The sequence below is a fragment of the Pseudorasbora parva genome, chromosome 3 (assembly GCF_024679245.1).
Source record: "Pseudorasbora parva isolate DD20220531a chromosome 3, ASM2467924v1, whole genome shotgun sequence".
In the NCBI taxonomy this organism is placed as follows: Eukaryota; Metazoa; Chordata; class Actinopteri; order Cypriniformes; family Gobionidae; genus Pseudorasbora; species Pseudorasbora parva.
The window spans coordinates 58,025,857-58,048,345 of NC_090174.1; the positions used below are offsets into that span (position 1 = coordinate 58,025,857).

At 37.7% G+C, this 22,489-nt stretch overlaps 2 protein-coding genes across 4 annotated transcripts in view; both read right to left on the reverse strand.

Annotated features, from left to right (window-relative positions):
* The window catches only part of crybb3 (crystallin, beta B3), a 783,391-nt gene that overhangs the window by 670,057 nt on the left and 90,845 nt on the right, over positions 1-22,489 (reverse strand). The gene's annotated exons all lie outside the window — the stretch shown is intronic.
* The window catches only part of mapkap1 (MAPK associated protein 1), a 63,358-nt gene continuing 45,121 nt past the window's right edge, over positions 4,253-22,489 (reverse strand). For both annotated transcript variants that reach the window (XM_067439633.1, XM_067439632.1), the window contains exons 8-12: positions 20,709-20,816; positions 15,942-16,082; positions 12,108-12,245; positions 9,763-9,860; positions 4,253-5,822 (exon numbers count right to left, since the gene is read on the reverse strand). In XM_067439633.1, the coding sequence (XP_067295734.1) occupies positions 5,700-5,822; positions 9,763-9,860; positions 12,108-12,245; positions 15,942-16,082; positions 20,709-20,816 (608 nt within the window). In that variant the 3' untranslated portion in view covers positions 4,253-5,699. The remainder of the gene's footprint in view (positions 5,823-9,762; positions 9,861-12,107; positions 12,246-15,941; positions 16,083-20,708; positions 20,817-22,489) is intronic.

The window sequence follows — 22,489 nt, forward strand, 5'->3', positions numbered from 1 at the left end:
TAACCAAAACTTCAGCTACTTTAACAGGAGCTCTCATTTCAAAACCTAGAGCCTTTCTGTCTACATACATAAACCTTTTAAGACACTCACCTAGCTGTGATCAAACTAAAGCGCTCTACATCAACACTAACACACACATCGTGCTCCTCAAGCAATATACTTGTGAAAATCCAATATAGTTTGCTGTTTGCATGCTGCAAAGCAAACACCACAATCCTAAACTCCCTGAAATGCCTCCATTGTAGTCTTAAGTATTCTTCCGGGAACGAACACATCACAATATTACAAATTTTCCATAACTCCCGGGCCAAAGGCATATGCAAAATAAAGAGTTGATGAGTTAGTTTGGAGTAGTGCAGGAATGACATCCCTTTGTAGGGCAAAAAAAAAGAAGCAAGTTAACATTTTAGCACTTCTGGTTTCATCGTCCCAAAATCTGTTTACGATGGACAGACGATCAACAGTAACGTAATCATCCACGTCATCAAATGCGCTTTGATTTTTTTTTTTCAAATCCTAAACAGAGAGCTTGTTCATATATGCATTCACCTTCACTATTTCTCCGAGAAATGATGATCGTGATGGTAAGTACTCTGTGCATCCTTAAATAAACACCGGCACAGATCATTTACACATCTTTTTCTTCTAACGTTACTTATTCCAGCGTGCGTGCAGACAGGGTTGCCAAGTTTTCACAACAAAACCCGCCAACTACTAGCCCAAAAACAAGCAAATTATATATATATAATTATATATCACATAATTGAGATCTCCTAAACCCGCGGAAATGGAAAACAACCAGTGGGAAAACCGCAGATTTGGCAACACAGTGCAGTTGAGCTCTGTTGACATTTAACAATGCGTCGCTCCGTTGCTCTGATTGGTTGTAGGTCTGTCCAATTGATGTCTTTCCTGGTTCGGTTGAAACACGCCCCATAATCACAGCCCAATAAAGAAGTATCAGACTCATATTCTGACTAGAATTGATTATGACGACATCAGACTAGAGAAAATCAAGTTTTTGTGAGACTGTTTGATCATCTCTGAATCTGATCTGGATACAGAGTCGATGGAGTCATCAACACCCCTAATGCTCGCAGTCATGTAAAGATAGTTGCAGTCAACATTAGATAGTTTTGATTTATAATGTGTTAAATGTTGATGATCACGTTAATATACATACGATTGCTTGTCTTTTTGGGTCTTCTTCGCCTGTGTTTTGATCAGGAGATTCTGTTCTCATTCAGACAGAAACCTGGAAAATTGCGTGTTTGGTGCGGAAAGTGTTAAATGGCTAAAATAAGGTTTATGGTGAACACAAACTCATCACTTTCACATTTTATTCTACGACATTTAATAAATCGGTAATACCCCACTCGTGATTTTTGAAGAGGTTAAACGTAATTAAGGCAAGCAGGTAATCTCAGTCCGCTTTTACAGCCTCGTTATGCTCATATAATTGTGCTCTTATAAACTTGTTCTGGGAAAACATTTTGACATAAACTTAAAGAGTTGTCGAAGCTTAGTGAAGTCGAGCAACCGTGGTGGTCCGTTTATAGCCTACCTTTAGCTTTTTACTTCTGGTCACTACATTTAGGCTTCAAAATTCATAAAAGTTGTGATAATTATCTTGATGGACAAAACATGCAAACCTGTATCATAAACGTTTGTTGATCAGAGATTTTTTTTGCAATGATCCAAGAACATATGGGAAAATCTTACTGGGATTTTAATCAAGGGAACCAGTGCGATGCTAACTGCCGATTGGCCTACAAAGTGACGTAATACCTGCACCACTCTATTGGCTGCATCCGAATCGCATACTTCACTAGTAGGCGAAAAACAGTATGTGAAAAAAGTGTCTAGTGCTCATAAAAGAGTAGGCAAAAAGTAGCCGGTTGACCTACTACTTCCAGCTGCAAGATGCAGACGCTTGCATACGACAGGCCTGTAACCACCATAGACATTGAGGGGACCCAAAGTTGTTTGTTGTGAGGATGACAGAAATTTAAAAAAGTTACTTTTTTAGGCTGGTCGGCCTCAGCGGTCTAAAAGCGCTCCTCCATGTCAAAATGATGACCAATCAGATCACAGGTGTCAGGGCTTAATGTTCACTGAAGAGGAGTGTGAATACCAACACAACGATTTTAGGGCAAGATTTACTAAACAGGGTAAATTATCGTAAGCACAATATTCCATAAAAGTGCCGATGCGAGTGGAAAATTCTGCATGTGATCATCTGACGACTCAAATTAAAGCAATCAAAGCCGGATAATTTCCATAATGACCAACGTAATCTACCAGTTGCCGTCTGGTTTAAGGCATGCTTCTTTTGGGTGGTAAATAACAGCGCAAACACCAGTAAATTAACGAGTGTAAACCTTAGTAACTCACCTGGTCTGACTCCGATTCATTTAAATACTGTCCTCACATAAATTGTGTCTGAAAGGGAAACTCCTACAAATACATCTGCATTAAGGTCAGCCGCAACAATAACCCTGTCCGAGCCTTTTCAGTATGGAGGACCAAATTACTCAAAATGAAATAATTCAATAAATAATGAATTCAATAAAACAACAATTAAATGTACCAGTTTAGTCTGAAATAATTAAATAATTAATTAAATAATTAATGTATTAATTTAATAATTAATTTAATTAAATATTAATTAATTAATTAAATAAATAAATGTATCTATTTGTTTTGTAAAATCACATGAAATTGTTTAATATATTTCACAATTACCTCTTCAACACACACTATGTTTAAAAATCTATTTTTTCATTATTTAATGTGCTTTTTCAAAAAGACATTTTTCATAATAAGCTGCATTTATGAATTATGGAGGACGCCTATTTGACGAATCATGCATTTCCAAAGCACCATTTTCCCAGAGATTTTTTTCATAATAATAGAGGACATTTCACAAATGCCAATCAAGAGGCAGTGGGCGGAGCTTGGCGCTGATTGGTTAGAAGTTGAAGAGACAGATATGACAGATCCATCTGTGTGTGGTGTGGTGATGACATCACAGAACACCAAGAGTGCTTCTCATTTCTTATTTGTGACTGAAAATGTATTTTGACTATTTTAAAACTATGAGAACTGTGGCTGTGTTTAAGGCAGTGCGTTTTTATCTTGATCAATTCCTACCTCCATATTAATTTCCAATCAATTCCCCTATTTCCCCTTGCTACTTGCCAGCCCTAGCCTGACGTGGTCATATTCAATTCTAGTCAGAAACTGCCCGACCTAAAAAAAATCTGGCCGGGACTAAGTTCGGCTGGCATCCAGGCTATGCCAGACCCAGACAGAAAAAAGTAATCAATCTGAAAGGATTGTCCAATCAGCGCCAAGCTCCGCCCATTGCCTGTTGATTCGCATTTGTGAAATGTCCTCTGTTATTATGAAAAAAATCTTTGGGAAAATGGTGCTTTGGAAATGCATGATTCGTCAAATAGGCATCATTCGTAAATGCAGCATATATTATGAAAAACGTCTTTTTGAAAAAGCACATTAAATAATGAAAAAATAGATTTTTAAACATAGCAATGGTGTGTGTGGAAGAGGTAATTGTGAAATATATTAAACCATTTCATGTAATTTTACAAAATAAATAGATACATTTATTTATTTCATTAATTATTTAATATTTAATTAAATTAATTATTTAATTAATAAATACATGATTTAATTAATTATTTATTTATTTCAGAATAAACTGGTACATTTAATTGTTGTTTCATTGAATTCATTATTTATTCAATTATTTCATTTTGAGTAATTTGGTCCTCCATATTTCAGTGCTCACTTTTCAGTCGTTAGTAGATCCTTACAGTAGTTTTTTTAACATCACAATAGTTTTTTTTAAAGTTTTTGTGTGTGTGGTAAGATATAAGTAGCTAAACATTTAATATCTGACAACCATTTTATGATGGATACTGTGATGCAAACGACTCAACTTTTTTAATGTAATTTTTTGTTCATAATTGAATGAGACAAGATGGTTTTATATTTTTGACATATTAGACATGCAAACGAGTGAATGTGTGCATATTTTTAAAAGATAACTTCATAACTATATAGGCTCTAATTAGACCTAGACTTTATTTGAAATTCCATTTTTATTTGTTCTTTATTCATTTTTTTCCCCTTTTTGGAAACCATGAAAGTGTATTCTAGTAGAGCCCAAAAATACTAGGAGACTATAATAGTTCCCCTTTGAAAACACAAAAACAACACAAGGACAAAACACATTGTAGTTCAGTCTTTAATTAGAAAATCTACTTATATACAGTATACACGTACTGTAGCAAATATTGTTGATTCCATAGGCCGCGTGATAACCCCCCCAGGTCATCGTAATATTATAAATAAAGTTTTATTTGAAATGTCTATTCAGCTGTTATCCCCCATCATGGGAACACATGCTCTCTTTGTCTATCCGTCAGCGCTGAATTGAGTATCAGCCATCGCTCTGGCTTTGACAGACGTAAAAAAAAAACTAAACAAAACAAGATCAGTCAAGACAACATGGCAGTCGGAAACCTGAGTCAGAACGTTTTGGATAGAACGTACACCCTGAATCCAGTTTAACAACAGCAGCGATTGAAGTGGAGTTATAGGAAGAGGGTTCCCTCTCATTTGTAAAAAGAAACAGGTAGAAACAGCAGGGTTGGTGCAGAGAGAGACCATTTCTACACACGCAGATGAAATGAACCTAGTATATAATAATGTTATCTTTAACATTTATAGTGAAATGTCATACATTCCCATTGCAGCCCAAGAGGACAGTCCGAATAAACCAAAGCATCCATCTAAAAGAGATAGAAGGCGATTGGTCTCTTATATGCAATCGAAAGATACAATGTAGAGGGGAAAAACACATCACAGTAAAAAGTAGTTATTCATTTCTTATTTGATCATTAAAAATCTGTCATTCCTTAACCTACCAGCCTCTGTTGGAAAAAAGAGTTGAGGCTTTTCCCGATGGTTAAAATCTCGAAGAATGCAGTTGTCATATTGATCTGTAGCAGGCACTAAAGTACTATGGCCAAAGAGGGTTTGTCATCACACCCTGAATGTGGTTGCTATTTACATTTTTGTAAAAAAAAAGAAAAAAAAAAGAAACTCGATCCCTTTACTTGCCAGAGTCTGATGCCGTTTAAGTTAATATCTTTGATACATACGGGAATAGATAATACGGTTGACTTGCTCTTTCTGGCTTTTAAGGTTCCGACTGCGTTGGTTTGGTGTGCGTTTTATGTACAGTTCGTTTGTAGGCAGTGGATGTAAGTCTTTGAAACTGACGCAAACAGCAGCAAGTTCACGGTCCTTGGCATCCAGAGTCCAGCTGATGGTTTTGTCTGTTCTGGGCGATGGCTGTGGCTTCAAACGTTAATATAATTGTTCAATTAGATTGTTGGTTGGTTTTGCTAGTACATTCGAGTGACAGCAGAGAGCATTAGTGCTCTGATATGATTAAGGACCGTCAGTCCAGGAAAGGCCGACCTTAAGAGGCTGCTTTCTCCATCCAGATGAGACCAGAACGCCTGTCTCATGTTTATCCCATACGGTTTTCTTTTTCTAAACTTCTTGGAATCCTTCTATTCCTTCTATTTTCCCATCTACGTCTTTGCCTCTTGTCACATAGGCCCATCTCGCTCTCCGTTCAGTTCTGATCGGTTTGACCTCCAGCCCTACTGGCCCGACTTTTTGTCCTTCTGGAAACTGAAACTCGTGCGGCGGTTCAGTTTGCGCTGTTTCTGTGCGAAGTAATCCGCCCTCGACGTGCTGGCACGAGACTCCAGGATGTAGTTCACCTGGGAGAGGAAGAGGAAACAACACACTTACTGTGAAAGGGATCAAATTATAAAAAAGAAACACTAAAGACCTTAAAGTGCCCATGTTATGCTATTTTAAAGGTTCCTAATATTGTTTTGAGTAGGTTTACCAGCATCCAAAGTCAAAAAATGAAAGTTTCTCATCATTGCACATCAGCTCTTTTGTCAGTGTCAGAAACAGTTAATAGATCCGATAAAGGATTCGGTCTCTCTAAACCCCTCCTTTCCCAGAGCCTACTCTGCTCTGATTGGTCAAATGGCTCAGTCTGCTGTGATTGGTCGACCATTTACAGCGCATGTTAGAAAAGTAACGCCTCAGCACTTTACACAAAGTGATGCAAACAATAACGGTGGCATCGGTTTTTACCATATCAAGTCCATGCATGCAAAGTTATAAGTGAAGTTAAATCTGTTTCTGTATTGCATATGCAAACTTAAATATCATTCATAATAACCGGTTAATAGACATTTTAGTATTTAATGGGTTTGTTAGAGCATTTTTTTATGCATTACAATTTAGATGTAAAGGAATAGTTCACTTTAAAATGTAATTTCTGTCATACTTTAAGTTGTTTCAAACCTGTTTGAATTTCTTTCTTCAGCTGAACACGAAGATTTTTTTGAAGAATGTCAGTAACCAAACAGTTAACTGGAGCCACTGACTGCCATAGTAGGGGAAAAATACTATGGAAGTCAATGGTTCCAGTTTGGTTACTGAGATTCTTCAAAAAAATCTTCCCTGGTGTTCAGCTGAAGAAAGAAATTCAAACAGGTTTGAAACAACTTAAGGGTGAATAAAGGATGACATATTTCATTTTAAAGTGAACTATCCCTTTAAACCCATTACATTTTAGATGACAACCTACTGTAGATTTAGCAGACTAAAGCAATTCAGATGATTAGGTAACACTTTAGTATGGGAAACACTTTTATTCTCTTATTAACTATGCCTTTTGCCTCAATAAGCTCCTAATGTACAGCTTATTATTAGTAAGTAAGGTAGTTGTTGTTTAAGCTTACGTCTTGGGTTGGATTAATGGAACATGGCCACACAGAATAAAGCATTATTTATGAGGACTAATAAACAGCCAAAATGCAAGCTAATAAGCATCTAGTTAAAAGTGAGAGTTGCTCTCCATACTAAAGTCTAACCGATAACCTAAATAAGACAAACTAAACGGCATTTTAGTCAAAAGACTATGACTAAATCTAAATAAAATCTGCTGTCAACATTAACACTGGACTGGAATTACTGATGACTCTTTTCAGCCGTTCAGAATCAATTCACTTTGCAGACCTTTTACCGTCACAAACAGCTCTAATACACACTATGGCTGAACGATATTCTGTTTTAACATCGATGCGCGTGTGCGATAGTCACATCGCTGGAACATGCGATGTGAAGGGTAGTAGCCCATGGTGTATTAAGAGAACGGCAGCACACAGTAAACAAGAGTTTGTTGCTGGAGTGACATGCACGTTCCCTATGTCTGCACAGTGATTGGTTCGCTGTGCCGCTGCTCACCGCTCACGGTCAAACATTCACTGCTAAAATGCGCGACGAAGAGGGAAAAAAAAAAAAGTTTCGTACCAGAAATCATCTTTTTGGGACTATTTTGGCTACATAAAGGAGGATGTTGACCAAAAAAAGGTACTGTGCATGGAGTCTCTTGTGGCTACAAAAACAAGAAAACTCCACCAATTTGTCTGATCACTTAAAACGGCACCATAGGGCTGGGCGATATGGCCAAAAATTCATATCCCGATATAGCTCATTTGATATCCCGATAACGATATACATAACGATATAGCAATTTTTCTGTTAATTCAGTTTATGAATAGTCTATACAAAATTGCAATGTGGAAATGCAGTTTGAAATGATATACAAAACAAATAAAGGTAGTATGGACTACATTTTTATTTTATTTAGATCCTTTTTTTCAAGCAAGACAGTTGGTAAAGTTAACACCTGCCTAGGGATGTTAACCGATGACCGTTTGACCGATGGTTGACCGTATCAACGTTAATCGATCAAAGTTGTCAGTTAAAAGAAAAGAAAAATGAGCTCTAAATTAGGCTATTATAGACAGTGGACTAAACTCTACTACAGTTAGCCATCTCATTCCAAAATCTTTTTGTGTGAAGTGAACATATTCCTCACACTCAATTTTCCATAACTCGCCTGTTTGTACTTAATAAACCAATAAAAACATTTGATGCGAGGTCACAGCGTTTGTTTGTGCGCTCACAAGGTTTGCAAAAAGTAAACAGGCTAAACACTCGAGGTTAGAGCCAGAGCAGACGACAGTATGAAGCGTGCATTTCGCTTAAGATGGGCTTACATTTGGAAATATCTACATTTCAGTGGTAATACATAAGGTGTTGATCGTCTTTTTTTTATTATTGTTAGCACTACCTCGAACTAAAGCCGCGACGTCTCTTCGGAGCTGTCATTTTCTTAAATGAGCCGCGGCAATGTTTCAAATGAGCTTCTAACGCTAGACAAACGCCTTTATTTTCTAACGCCATCACCTTGACCAAACCATTTCGAAACTAAGGAGCCATTGTCCTCAGATTACAAACAAGCTCCTCGGAAAAGCGTTTGCACTCGTGTTTCGCGCTGTGGGGGATTTTAAAAAAAGTGACGTGAGTGGACGGGAGCGCTAGGAGGACAGTGCGTGTTTATGTGTGTGTGTGAGCTGGAGCGCGGCTCGCGGCTGTTATTTCAAATTCGCCATCCCTACACCTGCCATTAAAATATTTCAATATATGGCTATATGGTGTGCCACGCGTAAAAGCCCGTTGCAGCGTCTGTGTCTGAAGTTTGTTTTGAGCGCTATGCCACCACTCTGGCATAATTACTCTGAGAATTACCCTGGTCTGAACCGCGTCTACTACCGTCTTCCTCCATGTTTGTTTATGTATTGCAGCGTGCATGGGCATGCCGTGCCGTGAGGTGCATCTTGACGTAAAGTTCTGCCGTAAACGCCTTATCGTGGCGTAAGCGATAGAGCCTTATATAAAACGATAGACATTTTCTATCGTCCAGACGATATATTTCGTCATATCGCCCAGCCCTACGGCACCACAAAGATCTTTACGACGAATACAAAGCAAGGCTCGACATTAACGCTTGTCCGGGACATGTGGATGTTTTAAAGGGACAAGTGAAAGAAAAAATTTCCTGAGCCTGATTAAAAAAAAAAAAAAACTAGCGAATCACCAAAATGCAAGAATATTTGTGCATTAATTTAGTGTATGTGGCGATCGATAGTGGATAATATATAATGAACTGATGATAATAAGGTCGCGCCATTGACGCTCGTGCAGCCTCTCGAGGAGAAATCACAACACTAGAGCGTTTTTCTGAATACCATCACGACTGAAAATGACTGATGACATATGACAGTTCCATAAACAACTAAATAACATTTACAAAGTCACTTACATTTTAGATGCAATATTTAGTGTTTTTGTTCTATTTCAGCAGTGAAAATAGTTTACAGCAGACCCGTAACGCATCTTACTCATAGCAACAAGTGTGAACGATTCAGCGTTTGAATGAATCGTTTGAATGAACGACTCAGTGACTCACTTGTTAAGACGGTCACCTCGTGCCACCTACTGGAGGTTTAGTTTCATGTTTACACATAATTTCCAATATTTCTTTTTGTCACTTGTAATGAAGCTTGCTTATTAGTGAAATTATTAATATCACGGAATGGTAATTATTGACTTAAGCCTGGATAGATGGCTCTCAATATCGCAATATATATCGTTGGGGAAATTTTTTTCGCAATGTATATTTTTTCCAATATCGTGCAGCCCTAATACACACTACAGGAAAGGTAATATTTGAAAAAGCTAAATGGGGCACTTTAAAAGATACAGAAATATAAAGTCTCGTTTAAACCCTACCTTGAGCACAATCTCATTGACAGTAGCAGCATCACACTCGAAGTACAGGGCTTTGTAGTCGTGGTTGCTTAGATATGTGAGCTTAAATATTGCATGACCTACAAAGAAAGCATAAAAAACATCTTACATTAGAGACACAGGACATGATCGGGGATGCAACTTCCAAAATGACCACCATGTTTTAACATACACAGAGCATGATACAGAGCATGTGAGCTCATCGACAAAATAAATACAATTCCTGTGATCAATTAGCATCATTCCTCCAGTCTTCAGTGTCATATAATCCTTCAGAAATCATTCTAATACGAAGAGTTACTGCTCAAGACACATTTATGATTATTATCAGTATTGAAAACAAGTATTGTGCTGCTTCATATTTTGTGGTGTTTTTGATGAATAGAAAGTTCAACAGCATTCATCTGAAACAGAAATAACATGATAAATGTCACTTCTGATTTATTTCATGCATCCTTGCAGAATAAATCCTTTACTGATAAACAAGAGCCTGATTGAAGGTGTTGTTTGGTGCATAACAGACTAAATAAAATATGACTGTGTTAAACATAAATTAGGATGTTAACTTTGGCATCTTTGAACATTAACACCGGACACGTAATAAAATAAATGGCCCTGCTCCAAAAACAAACGCTCAGTGCCGACTGTGAGACTGGAGCGTTTCCAGGCGTAGTCGGAGCATCCGCGTGCGGCGCAGTGAGCAGACTTCAGCAATCTGTCTGCACTTCATCAATCACCGTTAGCAGCACGCGTCTGGAGAGCTGCGCTCGTGTCCCTGTCATATCCGCTAAGAAGAGATGTCTGCATCACTTACCACTGCAAACCTTACAGAAAGGCTACGTAAATAGATTTTGTTTTCTGTAACGGAGTTCCCTGTAAGTGTAATGCAATATAAATCCCTTGGTGAGTTTGCAGTGCCACAACTATATCTGTCAGTCGGCAGTGATGTCAGACATCAAAAGAGTTTATTCATAAACCAGAGGCGTTTCCTCTGAGGAGCCCAGAGCGGCAGCGCCTATAGTACTTTTGCTAACACTTTTTAATGCAATAAACTAACAACGAGCAACATATTTTTACAGCATTTATAAACCTTTGTAAATGTTATGTATTAATCTCCATGCTAGCTCATTCAGGTTAAAATATAACACTTGATCTAAAAGAGCATTATTGGTAAATATAGAAATTAACTTTGGCTAAGATCAATAAATGCTGTAGAAGTATTGTTCATCATACTTCAGGTTAACTAATGAAACCTTTTTGTAATTTCTTACCATTACTTTAATAAATAATTACAAAATAAAAAAAAATAAAAAACAAATGTATGCACTATCGTTTCAAACATTTTATAGAAATGAAACTGATTTCAACACTGATAATAATTAGAAATGTTTCTTGATCATCAAATCAGCAAATTAGAATGATTTCTGAAGGCTCATATTACGGAAATCTGTGAAAATTCAGATTTGATAAATGACATTTTAAAATATCCAAAAAGAAAACAGATATTTTAAATTGTAATATTTCAATATATTACTGTTTAACTGTATTTTTGAAATGCAAATGCAGCCATTAAAGACTTTCAAAAACAAATAACGATGCCAACCAAAGTCTTTGCATAGTTATATACACTGCCAGTCAAACATTTGGAAACATTACGTTTTTATTGTTTTTGAAGTAGTTTCTTAAAATCACCAAGGCTACATTTATGTGATAAATACAGCAAACAGTATTATTGTGAAATATTTTAACAATTTAAAATACCTTTGTTTCTATGTGAATATATTGTAAATTATTCCTGTGATCAAAGCTGAATTTATCATCATTACTCCAGTCTTCAGTCACATGACCCTTCAGAAATCATTCCAATGAGGATTTGCTGCTCAAGAGACATTTATGATTCTTATCAATGTTGAAAAAAGCTGTGTACAATTTTTTTCAGGATCATATTCAATAAATAGAAAGTTCAAACGAACAGCATTTATCTGAAATATAAAGCTTTTGCAACATTATGTCTATACTGTCACTTGGTCAATTGAATGCATCCTTACTAAATAAATGTATTTATTAGTACCTAAAAAAAACGTACTTACCTCAAACCTTTGAACAGTAGTGCAATGTTACGAAAGCTGTATTGCTGTATTTTTGATCAAATAAATGCATTTTCAAAAAAATTCAAAAACCTTAATGTTTCCAACCTTTTGACTGGTAGTGTATATATATATATATATATATATATATATATATATATATATATATATATATATATAAAAATATATTTCACACAGAACGTGTCATATATTATTCACTAAAGTATGAGCAGAACTGACTTGGACTCTTCTCCTCCACCAGGTCGCAGGCACACAGCAGATCCGAGTCTATGGAGATCGGCTTCTGTCGGATCCAGAACTTCGTGCTTGTCTTCTGATTGGTGACAGGGTCGATCTCTACCTTTTCACCAGAAATTCCTGGAAAAGTGGGAAGGTTTCAATCATAAAACATCACACACTATAGATCTATCAATTTTTATCTAAAGGGTTTACGATAAAGAATGGCATCCAGGTTTTAAAGATTAACAGGTGTGTGAATTTATTTTCCCTGTATTTTAAATAAGAATGGGGACTCAGCCTGAAACTGATTCTGTGGGAAACTGTGTGTTTGAGAAAGATAGAGAGAGGTCTAGAATATTATTACAGGTCTATCTCAGAAGCACACACACAAAGTCCATCCATAATGGATGTGACAGCTGTCCATCATTCACATGACATAAAAAAAATAGCATGCAAACATCAGTGTGTCAGAAGAAAAACTCCCAGCCTGTCAATCAGACTGAAATTCCAAAGGAGATCCCACAGCTTCCTGAGCCTGGAGCGCTGCTGTAATTGGGATGGAGCTGTGACTGAAGCAACTGCCAAGTGTGCTGGAATATTTTTTGTTTTTTTTCCCCATGACAGTACTGTGTTTGATCTGAAGACCCTAGGCCAAACTTTTGTTCATGTGTAGAGTCACACATTTTAAGAGGTGGAGAAAACTGAGAAGTCAGGAGGAGCAAGGGAGAACTGGAGACTTTTGTTGTTACTGGAATTTTTAAATGTTAGTATTTTGTGCGGTATTAAACAAAAACACATCATACAATAATATACTGCATAAATACTATATTATTTATGTTTTTAGTTATTACATATACTATTTAAGTAAATATTAGGTACGTCTATACCAGGGGTCGCCAACTGGCGGACTCCGGTCTGGATCCGGACCGCGAGATGCATCCATCCGGACCGCGAAGCAGTTTGACACACTGAAATAACTAAATGCCAAATGCGATTTAAAATAAATAAATAAATAATCACATTTATATCAGGCAGCTCAGTAGAACCGTTTTTCCTATGTTGCCACGGTTGCGTTGACAGTTAAAGGGGTCGCACACCGGACTGAAGCTCATGGGCGCGTCTCAGGATCTCACACCGGACGCACACATTACGCGCGAGCTCAGTTTTGAATCGACTCATGACAAAAGAACTTCACGATGAGTGTATCTCTTGTAGCACAAGGTGAAATCAGTATGTACATGGACGATTTAAGGGAAATATAATATAAATGTAATACATCGTGCAGCTCTTCTGTCAGAAGTCGATTCAAAACTGAGCTTGCGCGTATGTGAGCGTCCGGTGTGAGATCCTGAGACGCGCCCATGAGCTTCAGTCCGGTGTGTGGCTACGTTACTATGCTCACTACATGTTTAGACACGCATTGAAGAGACTGAAGAAAACGGCGCGCAAAACAGGCTGAATGAGAAATTGGCCCCTTAACCCTCATTCACTATTCCCTACGTTAGTCCACTATTACAGTTCACTTGAAGGAGTGAATGAAAACGAGTGTGTGAAGTCGGACAGCTGTTGTGTGTACATCGGCTGTACACCCGTTATTGCGGTGCAACATGTGAGTACACTGTGGTTTCGGACGCCACTACAAATGGCTGTCCCCTCAAATAATGCCCTATTTAGGGTATAGGGGCGATTTCTGATTCAGCCATACACATTTTAAAGACCTCTTTATCCTCAGCAGTCTGAGGTAAGGGCGCAGAAAATAAATGAGCCAATTTCTCACATGCACTGAAGTTCAGACAATGTAGCTATATTCACTTTTTTATTATTATTATTATTTATTTTTGGAACAAGGAATGTTTATGCTTCCATTCCATCTTTAAGTTCAACTCAGCTCAGCCTTTTGAGAGGTTATTTCCGTTTTTCTGGATTTAAAGGAACAGTTGAAATAAAGAGATAAAATATTTTGTGGACTTTTTCATTTTTCCAACACTGGTGGCACCTTATTTTTGCCTGTTTGTGTTTCTGGATGATATTGCAAATGATTTTTTACCAGTGCAATTTGAAGCACAGAGAGAGTAGTGCTGAAGATAGTCTTTACCTAACTAAATGTAGGCTATACATGTGAATGAACATAAAATTATGTTATGAGATTTCTGTTTTGTTTTTTAACCAGGAGGGTTTGTGTTCATTGATTGTTACTGTTTATCTCAGTTCAGCAGAAAAAGCACTTTAGTTGCTAGTAATGTTGAAATGAATGTATTTTCAGTGCAGATTTAGAGATGAAGGCATTTTTTCATTCATCATATTTTTGTCAGACATGGCTACTGGTTGAATTAGATATTTTGTACCAATGCAAACAGAATAACCTCAAAATTAAATACATTTTTTGAAGGATTACCTATGTTTGCTTTAAAAAAATGAAAAGACATACTTTATCTATATGAGAACATATTATATTTTGTTCAATAAAGACATTTTAATCTACACTAATTTCTTTAGTCTGGCAAAAAGACATCGATTCATGTTTTTAGGTATATAACTGTCCGGACCTCGGCCGGTGAGAAGGTTTTTTTTCTGGACCCCAAGCTATTTTAGTTGAAGACCCCTGGTCTATACTATAGTAGAGTTGAGTATTTTTTTAATTTTAACCATTCTGATTCAGATTTTGCTTATTGATTCCTAAATTCGATTCCAACACCTTTATTCTAAGTCTGATTGCAAACTATGGATGCGGCGATCCCATTTTTTCAGAACCGATCCCATTTTAAAATTCTGAGTATCAGCCAATAGTGTTTATGAGGATATTTTTGTGTGTATTTGTCCGTTCAAGTGCAAAAAGACATGGAATGAAACGCAGTATCACTATTTGGGGCGGCAGTGGCTCACTGGTTCATGTAGATTGTCTACAAACCGGTTGGTGGTTCGATCCCCGGTTCCACCTGACCAAGTGTCGAGGTGTCCATGAGCAAGACACCTAACCCCAGCTGCTCCCGACGAGCTGGATGACGCCTTACATGGCAGACATCGCCGTCGGTGTATGAATGAGAGAGTGAATGGGTGAATGTGAGGCAAGATGTAAAGCGCTTTGGATGGCCATAGGGTCTTTTAAAAGCGCTATATAAATGCAGTCCATTTACCATTCAGTAGGAGAGCCGGTTTTGAGCATTCGTTACAATTGTGCCAGCACAGAAAACAGTGTGCGGGTCTTCTTGCACTTGAATGGTTTAGAGTCATATTAAATGCACACAAAGAAATCGATAAGAGGAATCTAAATTTATATTTTATAACAAGTATCCAATTCCTGACCATAAGTATCAGATTACACAATTGGAATACATTTTTGATTCCCAACCCTACACTACAGTACTCTATCTTTTCTCAGAGAAAACTTTTAGATTGAGAACCTACAGAAGGAAGCAGGAGGAGATGAAGAGCTGCTGTTTAGGTGTGCTTTTGTGCACTTTACATTTAACATTGCTGTTTTTGCAACAATTAATGTAATCAATAAAGTGCATATATTCATCTAAATAAAGGAAAAACTCTTTCTGTAATGTTTTAAAGGGGTAATTTATGTTTTTTTCAAGTGATGCACCGATATGAAAATGTTAGCCGATACAATAACCGATAATTCTTTATATTTGAATGTCCCAAACACACAATTATAATTCCTGACCGTAAGTATCCGATTCCACAATAGGAATCAATTTTTGATTCCCATCCCTACACTGCAGTACTCTACTTTTTCCCAGAGAAACCTTTTGGATTGGATCTGAATGTTGGTCTTTGTATTGGCAGTAGCAGAGCCTAATGTACAATACAGGGATTTGGGATCTGTACCTAGCTGTACATCTGTGGTGAAGCGGAGCTTGTGGATCATGCTGATCTTGAAGGACTTGTAGTGGTGACTGCTCAACATGTCCTGTACCGTAGTGATGTCTATAGGCGGGTCCTCCTCCGAGCTCTCCTCGCCTCGAGAACCTACAGATAGAAGCAGAAGGAGATGGAGAAAGAGATGCTGTTTAGGTGTGCTTTTGTGCACTTTACATTTAACGTTGCTGTTTTTGCAACAATTAATGTAATCAATGAAGTGTATATATTCATCTAAATAAAGGAAAAACTCTTCCTGAAATGTTTTAAAGGGGTCATTTTATGCTTATTTCAAGGGATGCACCGATATGAAATTGTTGGCCGATAGGATAGCCTATATTTCTTTCTATTTGAAAGCCATTGACCAATATATATTGGTCGATAAATCTAAATCTAAATTTTTATATAATTTTTGAAAGCCTGATTACAGAAAACAAAAGTCTTACCATTAAGAGCCATGTCCCAAACATGCAATTATAATGTTCTCATAATTTTATGCAGCCTATATGACAGACTTGCATGTTAACTACACTTAATTATAACATGCACTTAACTATATATTTCTTTTTAAAGTGATTCCAATCATATTTCAAGCAATTCAAAACCAACATGGTGAACAGTGCGCATCTGAAGGAAATTGGCCAAATTTTCTTATCGGAACGATAACATTAAGAATGAACATACAGTCTTGTTCAAAATAATAGCAGTACAATGTGACTAACCAGAATAATCAAGGTTTTTAGTATATTTTTTATTGCTATGTGGCAAACAAGTTACTAGTAGGTTCAGTAGATTCTCAGAAAACAAACAAGACCCAGCATTCATGATATGCACGCTCTTAAGGCACAAAAATGTAAAAAAAATAGTGTCTACCTTTGACTGTACAAACTCAAAACTATTTTGTACAAACATTTTTTTTTTCTGGGATTTAGCAATCCTGTGAATCACTAAACTAATATTTAGTTGTATGACCACAGTTTTTTAAAACTGCTTGACATCTGTGTGGCATGGAGTCAACCAACTTGTGGCACCTCTCAGCTGTTATTCCACTCCATGATTCTTTGTGAGCATCGGGACTTTTATTATGACGGGACACAGTCGCCTGCACTATTTCCACTTTTCTGGTCACGACTATGAGGTAACAGCTCTGTTTATTGTATTAGATACATTTAAGTGTGTTTAAGATTATGTTATGACGTTACTCTGTACATTCGCTCGGCGGCTGCTGTGACACTTGTTGTACACTGCTAAGGGTAAAGCGCTTCTACCAAATAAAACTGGAAACCAAGGGTAACGCAGATATGACGCAACTGACAGGCGACTCGCTCAAACGCTATGCTGAGACGTCCCGGTTCCCTGGTTAAAATAGCAATTCTCTCACAATTTACAAATAGTTGGAAAAATTTGGGATGTAAGAACTCAACTGAACAAAATACAAAATATATAACACAGGCCTAGTGGTTTTTGGATACTTTACTGCAAAAATACTACATAGTGCACTTTTAAAGGGGGGGTGAAACACTCAGTTTCAGTCAGTGTCATGTCAATCTTGAGTACCTATAGAGTAGCATTGCATCCTGCATATCTCCGAAAAGTCTTTATTTTTTTAATAATTATATAAGAAAGATGCGCTGTTCCGAGTCTTTCCGAAAAAAGCCGAGCGGGTGGGGGCGTGTCGTGTGAGCGGAGCTAAATAATGACGTGTGCAGCAGCGCGCTGCTATTGTGTTGAGTCGAGTGCGTCGTAAAGCTGTGTCATCCCTAACAGCGGTAAAAAAACTTTATTCAAAAAAAAAATATGGCTTTTAATCAGATACAGCCATACATCTATGATCCGGAATCAGACCCAGAGGCTGCAGTTGAACAGGAGCAGCAGCAAAAACGACTAGAGCAGGACGTCTGTATGTGGTAAGTTACAAGTTATACACTAACTATATAATATGCTTAGCGGCTTGTGTTATTTACATATTTATACTTGAATTATATCGTCGTATTTTTGTCTTTGAAGGTGTACATGTGGGAAGTGCAGTTGTGCACGTGTGTGTGTGTGTGTTTATGCGTGGTTTGTGTAGACAATTGTAACGTTAGTAAGCGGACTGGTTTTGCACCGCAGGCTAGTGTTTACATAGATAGACACGGAATAGTAGCGCATTTGAATGAAGAAGCGCGCTTATTTAGTTCAACATATTTCCCCCCTTTGTGTATTGTTGTTTGGAGTGCTTTTACAATACACAAACATAAAGTTACACATATAGTGGCCAGCTAAACAAATGTACACGCACTACACATCGCATGCTCCATTGATCAATTAACTATACGTGATCATGTTTGGGCTACTTGATGAGCATAGGCAAAGACACAGACATTTGAAGCACTCTTACTCACAGCCTGCGGTTCTAACGTTAGGACCTTTATCGTTGGGACTGCTCCATCCTTCAGCATTAGGCGATCGGAAAAGCCGGCGTCAAGCTGGGCCTTGTTTATGAAACAGTCGGCACCGAAATGCAGCGAACAGATATAAACATTCGCGCAACTCAGTTGCTGATCCGGAAAAGCAAATTACATCCACTGTTGCCTTAACGCGGGGTTTTTGGCGAATCTGTGCAGGACTGTCTTGGTCTGGCAACCAAAAACCCACTTTTTTGGTGACATTGTTATGTGCTATGTGTAATTGTCACCTGTCCAGCATCCTACAAACCAGCGTTTTGATGGGCATAGCCTGTTGCTTTCGCTCCCTCGCTCTCTCTCACGCGCTTCCGGTAGAATTGTCCGTAAGGCCCATACAAGGAAATTCCGCCCCCACTAACGTCAATGGGGACGCATGATCTCAAAAAACTTGCCGAAACTTATGACTAACCGGAAGTAGTATTTTTGACAAAGAAATACTCCCATCAAACGTCCACCTTAACTTTTGAAACTTTGTCTATGTTTAGTATGGGATTCCAAGTCTTTAACAGTGTAAAAAGATCAGTATGCATGAAACAGCATTTCACCCCCCCTTTAACAACATTCCACAATTCATTCACATTTCTTGGTTTTGCTTCAGAAACAGCATTTTTGATATCACCCCACAAGTTCTCAATTGGATTAAGGTCTGGAGATTGGGCTGGCCACTCCATAACATTAATTTTGTTGGTTTGGAACCAAGACTTTGCCCGTTTACTAGTGTGTTTTGGGTCATTGTCTTGTTGAAACAACCGTTTCAAGGGCATGTCCTCTTCAGCATAGGGCAACATGACCTCTTCAAGTATTTTAACATATGCAAACTGATCCATGATCCCTGGTATGCGATAAATAGGCCCAACACCATAGTAGGAGAAACATGCCCATATAATGATGCTTGCACCTCCATGCTTCACTGTCTTCACTGTGTACTGTGGCTTGAATTCAGAGTTTGGGGGTCGTCTCACAAACTGCCTGTGGCCCTTGGACCCAAAAAGAACAATCAGTCCACAAAATGTTCCTCCATTTCTCTTTAGGCCAGTTGATGTGTTCTTTGGCAAATTGTAACCTCTTCTGCACATGCCTTTTTTTTAACAGAGGGACTTTGCGGGGGATTCTTGAAAATAGATTAGCTTCACACAGACGTCTTCTAACTGTCACAGTACTTACAGGTAACTCCAGACTGTCTTTGATCATCCTGGAGGTGATCATTGGCTGAGCCTTTGCCATTCTGGTTATTCTTCTATCCATTTTGATGGTTGTCTTCCGTTTTCTTCCACGTCTCTCTGGTTTTGCTCTCCATTTTAAGGCATTGGAGATCATTTTAGCTGAACAGCCTATCATTTTTTGCACCTCTTTATAGGTTTTCCCCTCTCTAATCAACTTTTTAATCAAAGTACGCTGTTCTTCTGAACAATGTCTTGAACGACCCATTTTCCTCAGCTTTCAAATGCATGTTCAACAAGTGTTGGCTTCATCCTTAAATAGGGGCCACCTGATTCACACCTGTTTCTTCACAAAATTGATGACCTCAGTGATTGAATGCCACACTGCTATTTTTTTGAACACACCCCTTTCAACTAATTCAACTAATTGCCCAATTGCACAGTCTTAAGAGCGTGCATATCATGAATGCTGGGTCTTATTTGTTTTCTGAGAATCTACTGAACCTACTGGTAACTTGTTTGCCACGTAGCAATAAAAAAATATACGAAAAACCTTGATTATTCTGGTTAGTCACATTGTACTGCTATTATTTTGAACAAGACTGTATATCGGCGGATATATCGTGCATCCTTACTTTTTGTTACTCCCTGAAACACCCTCATTGCAGTCTTGAATTTTCTTCTGGGAACCAACTTATCATTACAACCATAATATTCCTCATTTAAATAATTCCCGCCCAAGGCATATGCAGGGCCAGGCTGAATTAGTTAGTAGTCTGTTGATACTCGTGGTTATGGTAAGAGGTGTGACATTTCCCAAACACGCTCAAAGCGGTTGACCATTACAACAAACTGGTCCAGCCAACCAATAAAGGCACATTGTGCTTTTCAGAAGGAGGGGCTTTATAGAGACAGGAACTAAACAGAGCGTTACTGACAAACTGGGAAGAGAGGAGCTGCAACGTTTTTAGAACAATCAAGCGTGAAAACATATTCTAGTAGAGTTCAAAAACATAATCAAGGCTTTGTGAAAGGGCATAATAGGTCCCCTTAAAATGCTTCATGAGTGTGCAGTGTTCAAAGATCATGTGTTACAAGGGAAGGAGTATCACGATTGTCAACAAACTCACTGTTTTCTCGGACCAAGCAGAACTCCAGCGTTCCCTGGCTCTCCAGCGTACTGTCCAAATCCACCGCCACATTTGGTTCTGTTTGCTTCTCTAGTCGATACATGGGACCTGAAACGAATTACACATTATTTAGCATTTAATTTGACCTATTAAGAGTTAGGTTTACTTGATTGTAGTTGCATTTGATACACGTGAGCTACAAAATACATTTCATTGTTGAGCTGAAAGATAACTACATGCAATATTATATTCAAAGATCCTGTTTTCATGCCATTTAGCCTTACCCTACCTATTACATTGTTCTTGATGCAACTGATCTAGTCTGATTCACAAACAAATGACTTATGAACCTGTTCTCAATGAATCAGTCAAATAGACTCACTGTTATCTGTCTGAATCAGAATTACTAGTAACTGAATTAACAGCTGGGAGGATGTTTACAATTTAAACTATTAACAAACATTATTTTTAAACATTTACATTACTGGTCAAAGGCTTAGGGTCAGAATTATTGTTATTTTAAATAAATTAATACTATTATTTAGCATTAAACTAAATTAACGTGACAGTGATTTCTGAAGGATCATGTGACACTGAAGACTGGAGTAATGATGCTGAAAATTCAGCTTTGATCACAGAAATAAATTACATTTGAACATATTCAGATTTTGACATTGTAATAATATTTCACAATATAACTGTTTTTACAGTATTTTTGATCAAATAAATGCAGCATTGGTGAGCAGAAGAGACTTCTTTTAAAAACCCACTTTTTTCAATAGTAGTGTATACTCACAATCACAAAAGACACAATTAAACATGCAGCTTGGTTCATCTCAAGTACACTGTAGTTTTAATACATCAATACTTTGAACCTTTGACTAGTTTAATACAAATCCCAGAGAGCCATCATAAATGACTTCAGGTTGACCAGAGATGGTCTCTTTTAGAGATGGTGTGATGGGATTCAGAGCTATTGGCTTCTCTCTTTATAACATTGCTTGATTAATATTGCTCAGTGCAAACAATCTAATTTGACTTTTTCAGTCCAATCGGATGATATCAACCCATCGAATGGCCGATTAACTTTGACCGATCTTCACCTAAGGTTTGTGATGATAAGTCTGTAACTATTGCCTTGCAGGAGCAATTGATGGTTATAAAACCAAAAAATGGCTTTATTGGATCCTGTTTATTTGTCAGAGGCAGGAAAAAATGCCCAGAGGTAGGATCAAGTCTTTCCCTCATTTTTCGCCAGAAAAGAAGAGAAAAAACAATACAGAGAAGCTGCCAATCTAAATAGGGCAAACACTCAAGGCGATATTTACCCTTTTGCAAATACCATGGTTTTCCAAAATGTCACCAGAGCCTCCGAAAGCTTAAGACCTCTATAGAGAAAGAAATATGTTCACGACAGCCTCCAGCAGGATGTGAGATATATCAGAACACAAACCAAGTCAACTAGTGAATCAATTCTATACAGCACTTTGGATTTGACGTGCAAGAATCGGACTAGTTGAGTATATGGTGGAAGCGAAGAGAGTGTCTCTCTGAATCTACGGGAGAAAAAGTGTATCCCTGTAACTGCTGTGACACGGAAGAGCAAGACACTGTGACTAATTCAGAAACACACGATCTGACCTTTTACAACCTTTCCTGCGACCCTGCACTGATCTCAATGAGCTAAGAGATTGCTTTTTATCCATTTTATTCTCCGCAGGTGAAAACTGTAAGTCTGATCACTTAGCAAAGCATCGACACATAACAAATAATTTTGAAAT